Raw genomic sequence first — 15,583 nt, forward strand, 5'->3', positions numbered from 1 at the left:
TACAGTCTGGTCTGGTGTAGCTGTATTGTTGTCTGTGTGAAAACAGCAGGCCTTTTGAGTCATAGGGCTTAAAAACACTGTGCAGTGCCAGAGACAGGTTATGACAATGAAAAGGGTAAAAAAAAAAAAAGTGTAAAAATTCTGGGAAAATCAGGAGAAATACAGATGAATTGTGATCAGGCGATGAGGTATGATCCCAGTTGAGGTCTTGACCAGGTTGTCTGTTAAAGCACAGAGTACAAGCTTTGACAGAAACTTACATGCTAATTAGTATTAGCCAGCTAACATGAAATAACCAAGGAGAAAACATGTAAAAACAAGACTAAAATTGAGATGGACAAAAGAATTTTAGGAATTTGTTTTACCTTTAATAAAACACCAAATCTGATTTTGTTTGGAACATGGTGACACCCTGAAAGCTTCTTGGAGTTACTCTAAAAGGATATAGTTTATATATGATATGTTTTTACAGAATCACTCCTGTATAATATTTTGTAAGCACTCATTTTGGATGCTGTTGGACTTAGATGACGTAATATATAAATTCATTGTCTTACATTTCAATAACACAAGTTTGACGGGTGAAGTTGCAGTGTTAACCAACAGTAAACACATGTACATGGCATTTCATGCCAAAATATGGAAGCTTGGTCAGTGGCCCTACCTTTTAAACTATGAGTATCAGTTTTTCGTGCACAGTCAAGCTCGCAAAAATGATGATACAACATTCAAATACTTTTAAAATACAGGCACAGGCTACTTGGTTAGGTTTAGGGAAAAGATCAGGGTTGGGTTAAAATAAGTGAGTTACGTTAGCTCACGTAACATGCACATGTTATGTAATGTCTGGTAAGGCATGTCTTTAGGTGTACATTTGTTAGCAGCTGTTCTTGCTGCTGTTGTAGCAACCAGAGCTGCAACTAATTATTATTTTAACTGTCAATTAAACTATCGATTATTTTCTTGATTAATCGATTAGTTGTTTGGTCTATAAAGGGTCAGAAAATGTTGAAAAATGTTGATCAGTGTTTCCCAAAGTCCAAGATGGTGATTAATTCAATAATTTATTAATGATTGATCAATCAATGAATTGTTGCAGCTCTACTAGCAGCTATCTCATATTTAGAAAACCCCAGACGATCAGTTGGTAAGATCTGTGATTGTCTGGTGTTGCGGAACTAAGAACAGCCCACAGTCTTGATGATAATAAAGAAATATTGTAACATTGTATGCTAATTCACTTATTTCAAAGCGATCTGTTCAAGCCTGTAACACTTTATACTATTAAACGACAAAATGTCATTTTTACATGTATTATTCCTCTTCTCTTTTGAACTTTAGACAGAGCCAGGCTACCTGCTTCCCTCTGCAGCCATACTTTATGCTTAGCAAGGCTAGCTTACATACATCATATCCTGTTAGAGTAACTCTCGAGTTATCTAATTAATGTACAAAGGAATAAAATACAGAGAACAGTGTGAACAGTGTACATGTAAACATAGCATCTGAAAGTGACCACACAGATATGAAATTCCTTCAATACATGTGACATCATTTCTGTCTCCATTTACAAATCATGCTGATAACTACAGAGAGCGCTAACATTCACTCAGCTGTGGTTACCATCCACTCATTTCTGGGTCTTGCAGCAAGCAAAGCAGCTCTCGACTGTAATGCAAACACAGCTGGAACTTAAGTTAGTACAGATGTTAATGTTCAACTATCAGCACGATCTATAACTTTGACAGGTTTGTAACCAAAGTTCCAAACTTCCAACATGCTGAACTCATACTTCCAAAAAATAGAACTTCTCAGGACTAAAGTAGACAGCTGGTTTTCAGGATTGACAGGTGTGCATTTATACAAACAGACATTTTCAAACGAAACAAAAGTGGAAAATTACACTGAAACCGGAGCTCCATGGTATTCACAGGACAGAAGCTTCTATCATTACCAGTCTTGTCGTGTGTCAAACATCAACTTAGAAATGGAGTTTTAAATGTAATTACAGTAACATTTCTGGCACATCACAGCCTTGTCACCAAATAAACAGTACATACAGTAAAAATCAGTGGGCTGTAGTCTGAACACTGGTTCAGGTTGTGAATGGATCTGTAGGTGAATTGGCTCCAGGCCTTTTTGAAAATGTCTTTTAGTCTATGCTAAACATTAGCATTTTTCCACCGAGCTAACAACCCAAACCATCAGTCTGGGTTCACACACAGGAGATAGATATACTGATGAGTATAAAGATACAAATGTCTATTTACAGCAATAGAAACAGCAAACTTTACTGTGGTTGATTGTTATAAACAGCTAGTAGCTCATGTCAACTGATTACTGTAGAAATCTGATAGAAAAGAACAAACAACAACAAGGCTAAACCTACACCAAGAATCCAATAAGACAGTTTGACAGAATCACTTCTGTGTCATATTTTGTATCTGCTGGATCCTGTTGGACATGATATTATATAATACATTTGTCGTACATTTCAGTAACACCAGCCGTGTTTCCACTGCAGGAACTTCCCTCAGGCACTAGGAACCTTTACAGGAACTTGTTGTGTTTCCACTGCAAGCGGAGCAGGGTCTTAATCCAGGTCCACTTCCTTGAACAATAGTTCCTGGGAGTAAAAGTTCCAGGTGCTTTCAGTGGAAACGCGGCGAGGGTTACATTCTGCTGGACAGTCTTCTAGGACAGCCCAATATCTTGATCATACCGAGTGCTGCAGGAATGAGTCCAAAATCCCGGAAATGAGTTAGCATATTAGCACCTCTGGTTCCCTCATCTCAGAGTCAAAGAGTTTTTAACTTAGACTCCTGAAATAAGATCTATGGTTAACACATTATTAAGAAATATTGTTCTACGTAAAATTCATGAATTTTGAAGACTTTTCATGTCTTAAAAAGCTGGCTGCTAACAATCGGCTGAATGAGACTACAGAGGTTGTCAGGGACATTCAGCATCATCATGAGTCACTTAATCGTGGTGATGTTGAGTCAAAACATGTAGATATCAAACTTTTGTTCACCACAGAGCCTATTTACTGCAGTAATCCAAAATCCATTGGCTTTTTGTCAAGGAACCAGAGCGATGCTAACCTGCAGGTTGGTCTACAAAAAGACCTGCAGCACCCTGTTACAGAAATAGTGTAACATTGTTGGAAAAATGCTCTTCTGCTTTCTTTCCAAGAGAAGAGTTCAAGCACAAAACTCTCGCAAAAATTCTGTTTTATATTTCTTTGTGTACAGAGTTAGGTAGTCAGCTTTAGAGGTGCTGGTAGGAGCATTATTTTTAAGGACAGAGCCAGGCTAACGGTTTCCCTCTGCTTCTAGTCTTTATGCTAAGCTAGGCTAATCACGACCTGGCTCCAACTCCAACACATCTTACATTACTCTCAAACAGAAAGCAAGTCCTCAAATGTTGAACTATTCCTTAATGTTTAAAAAACATAGAACTTATTCCACAACAGAGCGAGCAATCAGTCTGTAGTTCCGGAATTTCTTTGTCTGATGAGAAAAACCAAACTGCTTCCTGTTGTATCAGTGTGTTGTAAGAGCATGCAAGACCTACAGCAATCCTGATCTGACCTGTCTGCTGTGAGGCAACAGTGGTGAGTCACAGAAAGTCGTAGAAAATGAACTGAATTCCAGCAGCTGGTTTCCTGGCTGACTGAGTAGAAATGCAAAGTGTCAATCACATCTGACTGCTTTCAAGATCCTCAAGTGACACATCATATAATATCTCCTTCTCGGCTGGCGATAGGACTGACTGTAAGGTATACCGACCACTTATATGAGTGCAGATGGTTGCCATGGCAATTAGCAACCAATTTGACAAGCAGGTATAAAAAGTTCTCTTTCACATACACTAATCAAAAATATCTATCTATATATGTAAATATTATATTAATAGAGATTCAAAGAAATGAAAAATAACTGAAAGAAATAAGACAAGAATTAATAAGTAGTTATCTGTGGATCATTCACATTCAGTCTATCTGATTTATATTTTATAACAAATAGGTAGTATGAAGGCTAGCTATGTAGGCTAGCTGCTAGCATAACAAACAACACCAACCCGGGTATTCTTTGTATAAGCTAATAAACTGCTACCCACACTTTAACTAGTTTATTATCAGTACCATTCTCAGTCCTAAGACTCACTTCAACATCAGCTAGAATTATATATTAATATCAAGGGCTAAATTTGACTGTTAAGGCTGGAAAAGTTTGATTTCTTTAATGTACCAGGGTTTAAAAGCTGAAGTTAATAAAACAGCTGGTTTCAGAGATGTCTGAATATAATGTGAATTTCATAGAATATTTACTTCTGCAAATGCAAATGATAATAATACAACACAACTAGAATTGTTTGCAAATTAAAGCAGCTAACTGCAGTACAGTCAAAAGCCAAAGTAAAAGGACAGAGCATAAGGACGCTGGGTCCTACTTTTGTGGCAGTAATGATCAGGCGCAGTGACATTCTTCCAGTAAAATTTCACATTCTTGGGCTCACCATGTTATCGTGTCCAAGGATTGGGACAGATTGCACATTAAAGGGGAGTGTCAGTGTAATCACTGTACTTGAGACCTGGCATGATTCCATTTCGGTGTCCACACTTTGTTTGGACACTGGGAATACAATGTAAAATTCAGACCACATTTTAGCACAGATCCACATCTTCTGGGTCTAATTCCATTCTCACATGGCTCTCAAACATCTTATAATGATCTTTCTCATAAATTGTGCTTCCCATTGTCTTCATTCAAAACACATCTGTTTGCAACCTGGATTTTAAAGTTACCAGTGTGAAAACTGCAATTAAGTTACAATGTTCTTAGCTGGACATGGAAAAATACTATGTCAGAATCCTAAAAATAAGAATTCAGATGAGAACTATATATAAATACTCAAAGATATGAACATAAACATGCTGTGAGCTTTCTGTCAATACTTTGACAGATTGATTATGCGCCTTTAAGCTATAATCCACAGGTTTCCCTTGCAAACACAAATCAGTCTTCCAAAATCAAGTTCTCATTTACACAACTCCATATCTTACAAAATTCTCCTAGTGAATCTTTTCCATCAAAACGTACAGTACAGTATTTATTTGTTTTGCTAAAAGCACATAAAATTATACTCAAATGTACAATTTTAAAACTAAATGATTTATTCACCTTAAATATTTATACGGGAAGCTTATTTAACTGAAATTATACTCGACACTGACATGCCTTTTACATCAAATCAGAGAACATCGCTTGCTTTGAATTACAAACCACATTCCACAACATCTATCATATCAAAATATACTTCTCTGTCTCCAGGACTACACACAGCGAGAACACAGTCATGGGTGTGATTATTTCTTTTATAGCAACTGTTTTACTATATCTCACTATTCATGTTAAACACAGTCTCACTGAAAGAAATGTAGTAGAAACATTTCTCACTCACAGTAGGCATCATTCACACAATGTATGTGTGCGCAGATGTGTAAGCAAAAATAATCAGCTTTTATGGGAGTATGATATTTGTTACATTCCTCCAGATTGTGTTACAACAATAACACGACTGTATCCTGTCATTTACACGTGGCTGTCAGGAGTAAATATTTGCAAACGGTTTAGGCAGGTACAGCAGCTTTGGTTAAGGGCTGGGTTATGTGTAAGGCTGCAACTAGCAATTATTTTCAATGTTTAATCTAACAGTTATATTTTTGATTAATCGATTAGTCGTTTGGTCCATAAAATGTCCTAAAATGATGAAATATGTTGATCACTGTTGTCCAGAGTTGACGTCTTCAAATGTCTTGTTTTGTCCACAAATCAAAGATAATCAGTTTACTGTCAGAGTGAAGTAAAAATCCAGAAAATATTCACATTTAAGAAACTGAAATCAGGGAATTTGGACACTTTTCTTTAAAAATAAATCAAAATGATTAACTGATTATCAAAGTAGATTAATTTAATAGTTGATTAATAATTTATTATTCAATTAATAATTGCAGCTTTAGTTATGTGTAGAGAACTAAAACTGTTGGTTAATGGGTAAATGAAGACTTCTCTTCTGTATATGAAGACCAAAAAACTATTGGCAAGATTTGCACAGTGAAGTCAGGTTGTTGGGACTTAATACAAATGCCTCCTGTCCATAACAGTTTACCTGCTGACCTTAGTATTCCTGTGGTAAATATTGCCAAGTTGTGCTTCCTCTACACATCTAGTGAGACAAGGGTGCAGTTAAGATGAAATCATTTGAGAAAATAACTATCTGATCATTTTTGTGATTTAAAGATTGTGTAAAGCATTAATAAATGTGTTCTGAGTTTGTCACACCACAGAAACATTGTGTTACAAACCATCCAGCCAAAATTTGAATGATAAAAAAAAAAAAAAAAAAAACGCTACTGCAAAGTATATAAAATTAATACATGTTTGATCCACCAGAGCCAGAGGACGGTGACAGGATGGTATTTTTTTCCTTGTGTGTTGGGTTGTTGGAACTGAAGTGAGCTGAAGTGAACTGCTGGGCTGATTTGTCGCTCAGTTCAAATCTAACTTAACTAAGTTTCAATAATACAGCATGTATAATCACTCTTAATGATACTGTTGAGGGCTGTGAACTTTAGCTGTTTGAGCTAATGTTAACGTGAAAGAGCACAATGTTTTCAGCTGCAAATCTTGATTTTGAGGTTTTAAAGCAACAACTTGACGGAATTAAAAGTTTAACTGAAAGATTTCAACTACTGTTCACTATCCATCATTTAAACTGGACTACTAACCATCTGATAACGAAATGAAGAGACTGTTTATCTGGAGACAGACACACCACTCAGTAAACAGTACAGACAGACCAACACTGGCAAGCAGAGAACATATTAGGCAGAAAACAGCCAAGAATTCCATTTTGTAATGATCAAATCCACTGTCACTTGGTAATTATTTAATTTCACTTCGCTTCGGTCAGACTAACTAACATTCAGCATAGGCTCTGCATACATTTTTCTTAGTCTGGACTACAATAAGATCACCCTTCGCCGGATTGGTGCACTTGGCACAATCATTATGTTTTTTGGCAGGTATCTATTATCATGGTGACAAACCAGATGAAAGCGAAACCCTAAATTTAAATTATATGAAAATATCCTCTTCTATCCTCTATCTACATGAAAATATTGTCTTCATTACTCAGTACACGGCTGTTTACGTCCTGCTTTACAAAGACTGTTGACTGTCAGGTCTAGATTCAGTCAGACTGAACATTTTTGGCATCAAGGAGCTGCCGCTGTAACTTTCCTCCGTTTTCTCTCTCCTCCTGCCTCTGCCTGCACCGCTCTCACTGGACGCCTGCTGCCTCAATCACACAAAACAAGCGCTCCCTCCTCCCTCTCCTGTGTCTCCTCTTCATTTGCTCAAAACAGACGGCGCTGAAAACAGCGACAGAAGTGACACTGTACCGCGTTTAAGTGCAGAATATGTTTGGGTTTTATAAGAAAGATGAGAAATGGTGCTGCAAATCATTAATGCAAAACGTGTCTGACAGCAGAGAACAGAGACACGAATCTGACCCACAGAGACGTCATGTCACTGTGACAGCAGGTAACACTTCACTGTTCCTCCACACTGATCAAAACCATCAACATCATAATAAATCAAAATGTAAAGATTCACATACTGTATTATCTTGTATTGCATCATATTGAATCGGAACGTGACAGAGCTGAATCGTATCGAACTCAATCATTGGCCATTTAAAAACGCCTAAGATATCATATCATTGAACATGTATCAAGATATGTATCAAATCGGTCTCAGCCAGTGAGATACACACTCGTAATAAATATGGATGCCACATCTCTTCCTCCCACTGTACAAAACTAGAGCCAAAATATCCCGGATACGAGTGCTGCTACCTTGTGCTAGTAACCTCATTTGGACCCAAAGTCTGTTCAGTAGCAATAAATGATGAGGCAGCACTTTCAACTTCCCACCCATGCACAAGTGGAATATTTGTGTATAAATGCCTCCATACGGCTTAGTTGTTTGAGAGAGGGGAAAAGACTTACTTTCAGTTGGACCGAGGTTTGGCTGTTTGGGATCAGGATAAAAAGTTCAAAAGTCTGGACCAAACCATGTAGGTGTGAAAGGGCCCTATATCTCTGTTTCTATTTTCATTCAAGTTGGCAAAACTAAGCAACATCTGCTTCATGAAATCCTTACAATGCTGCTTTATGAAGTGAGTAAATAAAGTAATCATTACAGTGTTTACAGGTAATACGATGCTGTGTTTCATACCCTCCACAACTTTTATAACACTCCAAATGTTCACACCTGCTACTGCCTGTTCACTCCAAGCTTCCAGCTAAACAAATAATGGAAGCAACAAAAAACAAAAAGCATAGAGCAAACCAAACTAGATCAGTGGTTACCACAGGATTCGGCACAGAAAACTTCTTGAATCCTTTCCATCAAACACCAGCTGTGTTCCTAGTTGACCTATCAGGGTACTTGCTTGCAAACTCTACATCCTATTTAACTGTGTCCATTCTTTACTGATAGATAGAAAAGAAAATGTGTCTAAACACACTAACACATGTAAAAGAGCTGAGAGGCAATTCAAAAGCATCTGTCACATTCATCCATATACTATGATATATCAGCATGTTTAACTAAATTCTATCAAATGTTGAATGATTAAAATATAAGTCCTCTCCACTCAGCTATTGTGCATTCCATTAAAAACACATCAACAAATTAGCAGCAGCAGTAGCATCATCATCACCTCCAGCAACATCATCACCTAAATCTTCATCATGGCCCTGCACCTGCAGATGCAATAAGCAAACAGATATCTGACCAGAAGTGGGAGCGTACAGAAATGATATAGATATGTACAAAGCTATAAATATCCACTGTCACTGAACTGCAGTAGTTGTGCTTTCTCAAATTCTACATGATCCACATGTGAAGATCTTTGTAGTTCCATCCAGTGACTGCAGAGAGCCATTACAGTCCTGCACTAACACAGTATATCTATGTGACTAGCCCACAGCCACATGACCTCTCTTCTGGTGGCACTTGGGCACTAGGTTCAACAAAGGATGTAAAGACAATGATGAGCAATGTCTGCTGAATAGTCCAAATGGTATGCTGTGTCTGGTACAGTACATTTAAAAGGTTATTTTTCTCTTATATTGATGGAATGGAAATCTCAGACACTTTTTACTTTTTGAATTCAACCACACTTGCAAACCCCCCCCCCCCCAAAAAAAAAGCTACTGTGGAATATTGTGCTCCCACTGCTCAGGGGGAAAGAGCCGATTTCCAGAAGAAATTGGAGACAAAAAAGTCATTAGAAGAATAAAGTTGTTAGTGTACAAGAAGAAAGTCTGAAGAGTCTAACTGATCATTCCTATGTCCCGCCCCTTTTTGCTGTGTACTCCAATAGTAGTTGAGCAAGCTCGGTACCTCAAATATGCTACAAGCGTGTATGTTGAAAAGAAAACTGAATAAGATGGTTAAAAGACGTTGCTGCAGGCTGTAAAAACAACATATATTCACATTTTACATTAGCTAATATTAGCAAATTGCAAGCTAGCTAATTTAGCCAGCATTTGCTAACATTAGCTAAAAGGCAAAAGTACAAGAGTGTGTGCATAATTTTTTTGACAAGTAAAGGAACTATGCATACCAAAAAAAACCATTGCAAATAATACCATTTCTTCTTAAATGTAACTTTTGTCATTATTATAGTGTTTCTATTGTTAGTAACAGTGTTCAGTGTAACAGCGTTGGTAATAACTCACGTTAGCTAATGTCAGCTACCTAACTAGCCAGCCTGCTAGTGGAACTACCTGTCTGTGGGTGCAGTAAACATTTCCATGGTCACAGTGAGCTCCACCAATCAGAGACATCACTGTATTTTTCCATGACACTGCAATTAAAAATTGTTTTTCTAAAAACAAGGTTGATATCATACAGACTTGTGGCTTCTACAGGAGGATATATCATCATCATCATCATCATCATCATCATCATCATCATCATCATCATCAACTTTTTGACTATTCAGAATATGACTGCAGTGTTCACTTCTGGAGCTTCACTGTTGAGCAACATAGGACCCTGAGCAAAAAGGGGCGGGACATAGGAAGGGTCAGCAGTCTGAGCATTAAGTCATAATTTCATGAAAAAAATTGTAATATTCAAATAAAGTTATAATTTTACCAGAAAAGAAGTCTCAATATTATAGAAATAAAGTTGTAATTTTGTAGCAAAAGAATCAAAATGTTTCGAGAATAAAGTTGTAAAATTCTTTATAAATCTTTTTATCAATATTCTATTTTAGTAAACAGCTGAGAGCATCCTGTCAACCCAACTAGGGGTTTCTTGTACAATTACAATGTTTTAAAATAATACTATAACTTTTTTCATAAAATTATTTCTTGTGATATAATGACTTTTTTCTTGTACAATTTTAACTTTATAATGCTTTCTTGAAGATTTACACTTTACTCTTAAATTTTTTTAAAATTACAAGTTTTTTCTTGTAATGTAATTGCTTTCTTGTAAAACTGTATTGTCCTCTAAGTTAAATTGTTTTTTTTTCTTAAAATTACATTTTTTTATTATGTTAATACTGTCTTTTAAAACTGTATTATGTATTGTAAGTTCTTGTAAAAATTACAATTTACTCTTGTAAATTGCTAAATTTATCTTAAAATTACCATTTCTTCTTATAACGCTGATACTGTCTTGTAAAATTGTATTGCACTATAATGTAAATTCTTGTTAAACGACTTTATTCATGTAAATAATATTTTCTTTCTTGTAATATTAATGCTGTCTTGTAAAATTCTATTGTCTTATACCCTAAATTCTTGTAAAATTACACTGTTTTGTAAACTATGATATTTAAATTAAAACTTTTTTCTTGTGATGTTAATACTGTCTTTTAAAATTGTTGTATCATATTGTAAATTCTTGTAAAATTTTCGCAAATTGGTATTTTATGACTGTTGTAAAATTACAACTGTATTATTGTAATAGTGTAGTGTGTTCAGTCACAATTTATTATTGTATTATTTTACCTTTTCCTGTTAATTTCATTACACTGCAGTCCATTTCTCCAAACATCATGATTTATTCTCAATATATTAGATTTCTTTTTCTCAACTGTTGCCCTAAAACTGTAATTACACCCTTACTGGGGGACATGATGTGTTCATAAAATGAACCAAAGAAAGAAAACAAAATACTTCAAACTTCCTTCAGTCTTTGGACTTGTGTATGGTGTATGTTTGTTCAGATGACTCACATGCTGCATGTGTCAGTGTACAGCACAGCTACTAGACAGTAAGGATAATTCATATATTGCACATCATTAAAACACAGCATGTAAAAAATAGAGCGCTTGTTTTACTATATTTAAACACAATTTATGCCCCATGATATTGTTCTTATCCAACACAAACACAATACCACCATGAACTAAAAGATACTGTTATTGCCCAAAAGGGACTCCTTGTGGCCCAGACACAATTAAGACCGTGGGTTTAATTTCCACTGTAGCCACCCACATCCATATGTACAAACACAGCACAGTTATGGGCTTTGAATGCAAATTTCCATCTAATGTGGTTACATTGTAAAGTTTATATATCGATATGGTTACCTGTGTCTGACGACAGGATGAAAGCTGAGAATATACTGTACGTATAAATATTGTGATAAGAACATTATCCCATTTACAGCTGACCGAGCAGTCAGAGTCATTAGGCTGAATCCGTCCTCGGTGGCAGGGAGCTGTGGGACAGACGGAGGAGACAGGAGTCTCTCCTTCTGAGTGAATCAGAGGGTCAGCAGTTTATTTAGCCCATCATCATTGTGCCTATAAAGCAAGTGTACTCAATTTATTACATTTACAAAAAACTCACTGGTGCATCCAGCAGTCCAAGATTAAAAAACAAAAAGAAAAACACAAGGAAAAATGTTGAATAAAACTCATTCCTCATATGTTGGGCCCTTACTATAGTCCTTTCTTATTGGCCAGTTAGAGGTCAGGGACGGGGCTAATTGTGTTTGTACTTTCTATGGCTTGTGACCCAAAGTGGATCATGAACCTATTGCTGGTAGGTTTTCATAAGCCTACAGTACGTCTCCTAGTAACATTTATCTGGTTGGTTACTAAACCAGCTGGGATGCTGCCGGGACATTTAGCCATATGTTGTGCCCTGATTGGTCAGATGACAGGTTGTGGGTGGGACTAACAAGATTGTGGCCATCCCATATTGACTGACACTGGGTGATGGACAGATTTAACCAAATTCCTTTCATTTTCATCCCAATCTGAAGGCCCAAGCAGCATCTCCACTGAAAGTAGCGCACATTTGTATCACAGGTGTAGATGGATTACCTTAACACTGAGCGTGTCATTCTTTATAGGCCAACCCCAGAGTAGGAGGCGGAGTGTGAGTCAGGATAGGGCGAGGTAAGGTAGGGGGCGGAGTGGGGCTGGGGCGGCCAAACATCACCTGCCTGTTGGGATGGTTAGGGTGGCCGGGGTGGTTAGGGTGGATAGGGTTTTCCTGAAAACTTCGAAGGTTTTCGTGGAAACGGCTGCTGCTTTCGTTGTCGATGCGGTTACTGTCGTCGCAGAGGCGGTGGTTGTTGTGGAGGTCGGGGGTGGGCCCTCGTTCGGGAACTTGGACAATGTGGGAACCACTCTTCCTCCTCAGGGTGGACTCGCGGCTGGACGATGCGACCGACTGGGAGTCGGAGCCGCCATCGCTGCTGGCGGCCGTTCCCTCCACTGGGGTGACCCTGATGGTGGTGATGGCCTGAGGGTGGGGATGGAAAGGAGGGGCAAAGGTAACAGTCGGGGTGAGTGGCATGTTGGAGTTAGTAGAGTTGGGGTTGTAGTTAAACTGAGCGTTATTAAAGTTGGGGTTATTGGGATTGTTGGGGTTGAAGTTGGGGTGCTGGAAGTTGTTGGGGTTATTAGGATGCAAAGGATGTAAAGGGTGAACAACATGTGGATGGTTTGTGTACACAATGCCTCCTCCCCCTCCCATTCCTCCTCCCCCTCCATCGCCTCCCCCCTCGCTCTCAGTTTCAGTCCCTGTCACACTCCTACGCCCGTCCACTGACCCTCCATCCCTCAGCGAATCACAGCTGTCCGTGTGTCTGTTCAGGTCATTGAGGTTGAAAGCAGACTGTCGGAGTGAAGGTCGTTGTTCCGGTGGTTTCCAGCGCCAGGAGCCACTTCCGTCGGTGCTCGGAGGTTTCACCACAGGTTTGTGTGATCTGGACTCTGGGTGGGCTTCAACACGGACTATACTGCCACTTCTTTCCAAACCTCCTAAAAGAACAAGATGTATGAATGACTTAAGAATGATCTTCGACTTCTAAAGATTCATTTGTGCTCCCTTTATATAGGAAAATACTACTAAATAAGTCCATTTGAAATGATGTAACTGTCCCTGCCAACATACTTTCATGCATCCTTTACATTGATGTGGATGTTAAGCAATGTGCAATAATAATAATTTAATAGCAATACACTGGTAAAAATCCACTTTATGCAATCATTACTGTATTTATTTATTTATTTATTTGTACTGTGCATTTAAACCAACCTTCACTCTTGCACTTTTTATAAACATATTTTTACATACTTACAATTTCTTTTTCCATTCCTAATTTTTCTATATGCTTATATATACTTCTATTCTTGAATTGGAGCAACTGTAACGCAAACAATTTCCCCTCCAGTGATCAGTAAAGTATTTCTGATTCTGAAGTCCATAAATCTAAAGGCATGGTGCTCATACTGCCAGTGACTGCCAGCAGATTCCAGAATCTGACACATTATATCCCACTCCTTGCCATCATTCAGTCTTATGCTGCAAAGAACTTAAAGTCTTTCTATGAAGCCTAAGTAAATCATAATTAGTACATACTCCCAGTGGTGGAGGCACATAGTTAAAAATTGTAGGTAACACTTTATTTGATAGGGTGTGCAGAAGACTCTTACACTGCCATAACCATGTCATATGACACCTGTCATGAACATGAAGGAGTCTTTATGAACTTTTATGACTGTTTTCATGAGGTGTCATACAGTCAGTTATGTCATTTTCAATTCAAAGCTGACACTGTTTCAGATATCTTAACTCTGTAGCTAAATGAGTTAACTAGCTAACACCACTTACAGATAACAGCGGATAGCCTACTTTAGCGATGAGTAACCAGCTAACCACTGTCTATCAGCTGACTCTGTAAGCCATGTCACCTTGGTAATGTTCTCTGTCATCAAATTGGCATCAAAATATTTGATGATATCTTTAGGACAAGTCCAAATGCTACCACTTTAGTTGAAGTACAGGAAACTAGTCATGACACTGCTACAGAAGTATTTGACAGTGTAATAAAACTAATTGACATCTTCATGACAAGTCCAAAATGTACTACTTTACTGGAGGTAAAGGAAAACAGTCATGACACACTTAATGTCAAGTCCAGGCCAATGTCAAAACCAACCACATATGACAGTATAATGTAATTTTAAAACATAAAGCTAAACAGTGTCTTTGCAACTTTGCATTAAAAATGAAACAGTTGACCAAATGACACTTAATGACAACAGTCAGGAAAATCAGACTCCTTTGTGTTCATGACAGGTGTTATGGCATGGTTATGACTGTGCAATGACAATCTCCTGCACACCTCTTCAAATTAAGTGTTACCCATCAACCGTCTGATTTCATTAGCAGCACAGACCTCCTCCCACTGCTCCGGTGGTGGAGGCTGGCGGCGATGGGTCCTGGTCCGTCAGGGCTCGGTACCGAATGGATCCAGTGCAGCTGACAGTGCTGCCACCATCCTCCGACTGAGGAGAGTGAAGCAGACCCTGCTGCTTGGATAAGGCAATCACCTGGAACAGGACAGTGACAGTGAAATGTGAGCTATTCCAAATTTGGTGCTGGCATACTTGCTCATTATCAACCAACTTTCTTTTCATGTAGGTGGAGTGCTACTGTGACAACTAGAAGCTTTTTAACAAAAAGCCTATGATGGTAACCGTCCACAAAACATACAGCCTGCACTGATATACAATTTTACAGTGAATATAATGAAGTCATTATCTTGTCACATAAGAAGGTGTTGAATAAGCTTTTGAAGCACATTAATTCTGAGAGTTGAAGGACCTAGATGACATCATGAAATACTTGCACTAAAAACTCTGTGGTCTTCCTCTACTGCCTTTGGCAATAAGAACACTTTGGGAAAAACGCCCTCCTTTGTCAACAGCAAATACATCACATCTGTAAATGAATATTTTAATCACAATACAGTTAGGGCATAAACAACACTCAATCTTTTGATTTATTCAGCCTTGTAAATATCTGTAAAATCCCATTCAGTTTTTACATGTTTCTGTTTTACATTTCATCAGGATTTTTCTTAAGTCTCTTCAAATATTTTTTTAATTTTTATCAGGGCTGTGATGGTATGGACTTTTTCTGAATGCAGTGACAAAGCAACATAATCCCACAGGATGGCACTTTACC

General features: G+C 37.8%; 1 protein-coding gene across 2 annotated transcripts in view; it reads right to left on the reverse strand.

Annotated features, from left to right (window-relative positions):
* Positions 1-11,207: 11,207 nt before the first annotated feature.
* The window catches only part of LOC146318400 (phospholipid phosphatase-related protein type 4-like), a 61,095-nt gene continuing 56,719 nt past the window's right edge, over positions 11,208-15,583 (reverse strand). For both annotated transcript variants that reach the window (XM_084732675.1, XM_084732674.1), the window contains exons 10-11: positions 14,793-14,946; positions 11,208-13,371 (exon numbers count right to left, since the gene is read on the reverse strand). In XM_084732675.1, coding sequence (XP_084588801.1) covers positions 12,443-13,371; positions 14,793-14,946 — 1,083 coding nt within the window. In that variant the 3' untranslated portion in view covers positions 11,208-12,442. The remainder of the gene's footprint in view (positions 13,372-14,792; positions 14,947-15,583) is intronic.

The sequence above is a fragment of the Lutjanus erythropterus genome, chromosome 12, assembly GCF_056507025.1.
Source record: "Lutjanus erythropterus isolate fLutEry1 chromosome 12, fLutEry1.hap2, whole genome shotgun sequence".
Taxonomy (NCBI): Eukaryota; Metazoa; Chordata; class Actinopteri; order Lutjaniformes; family Lutjanidae; genus Lutjanus; species Lutjanus erythropterus.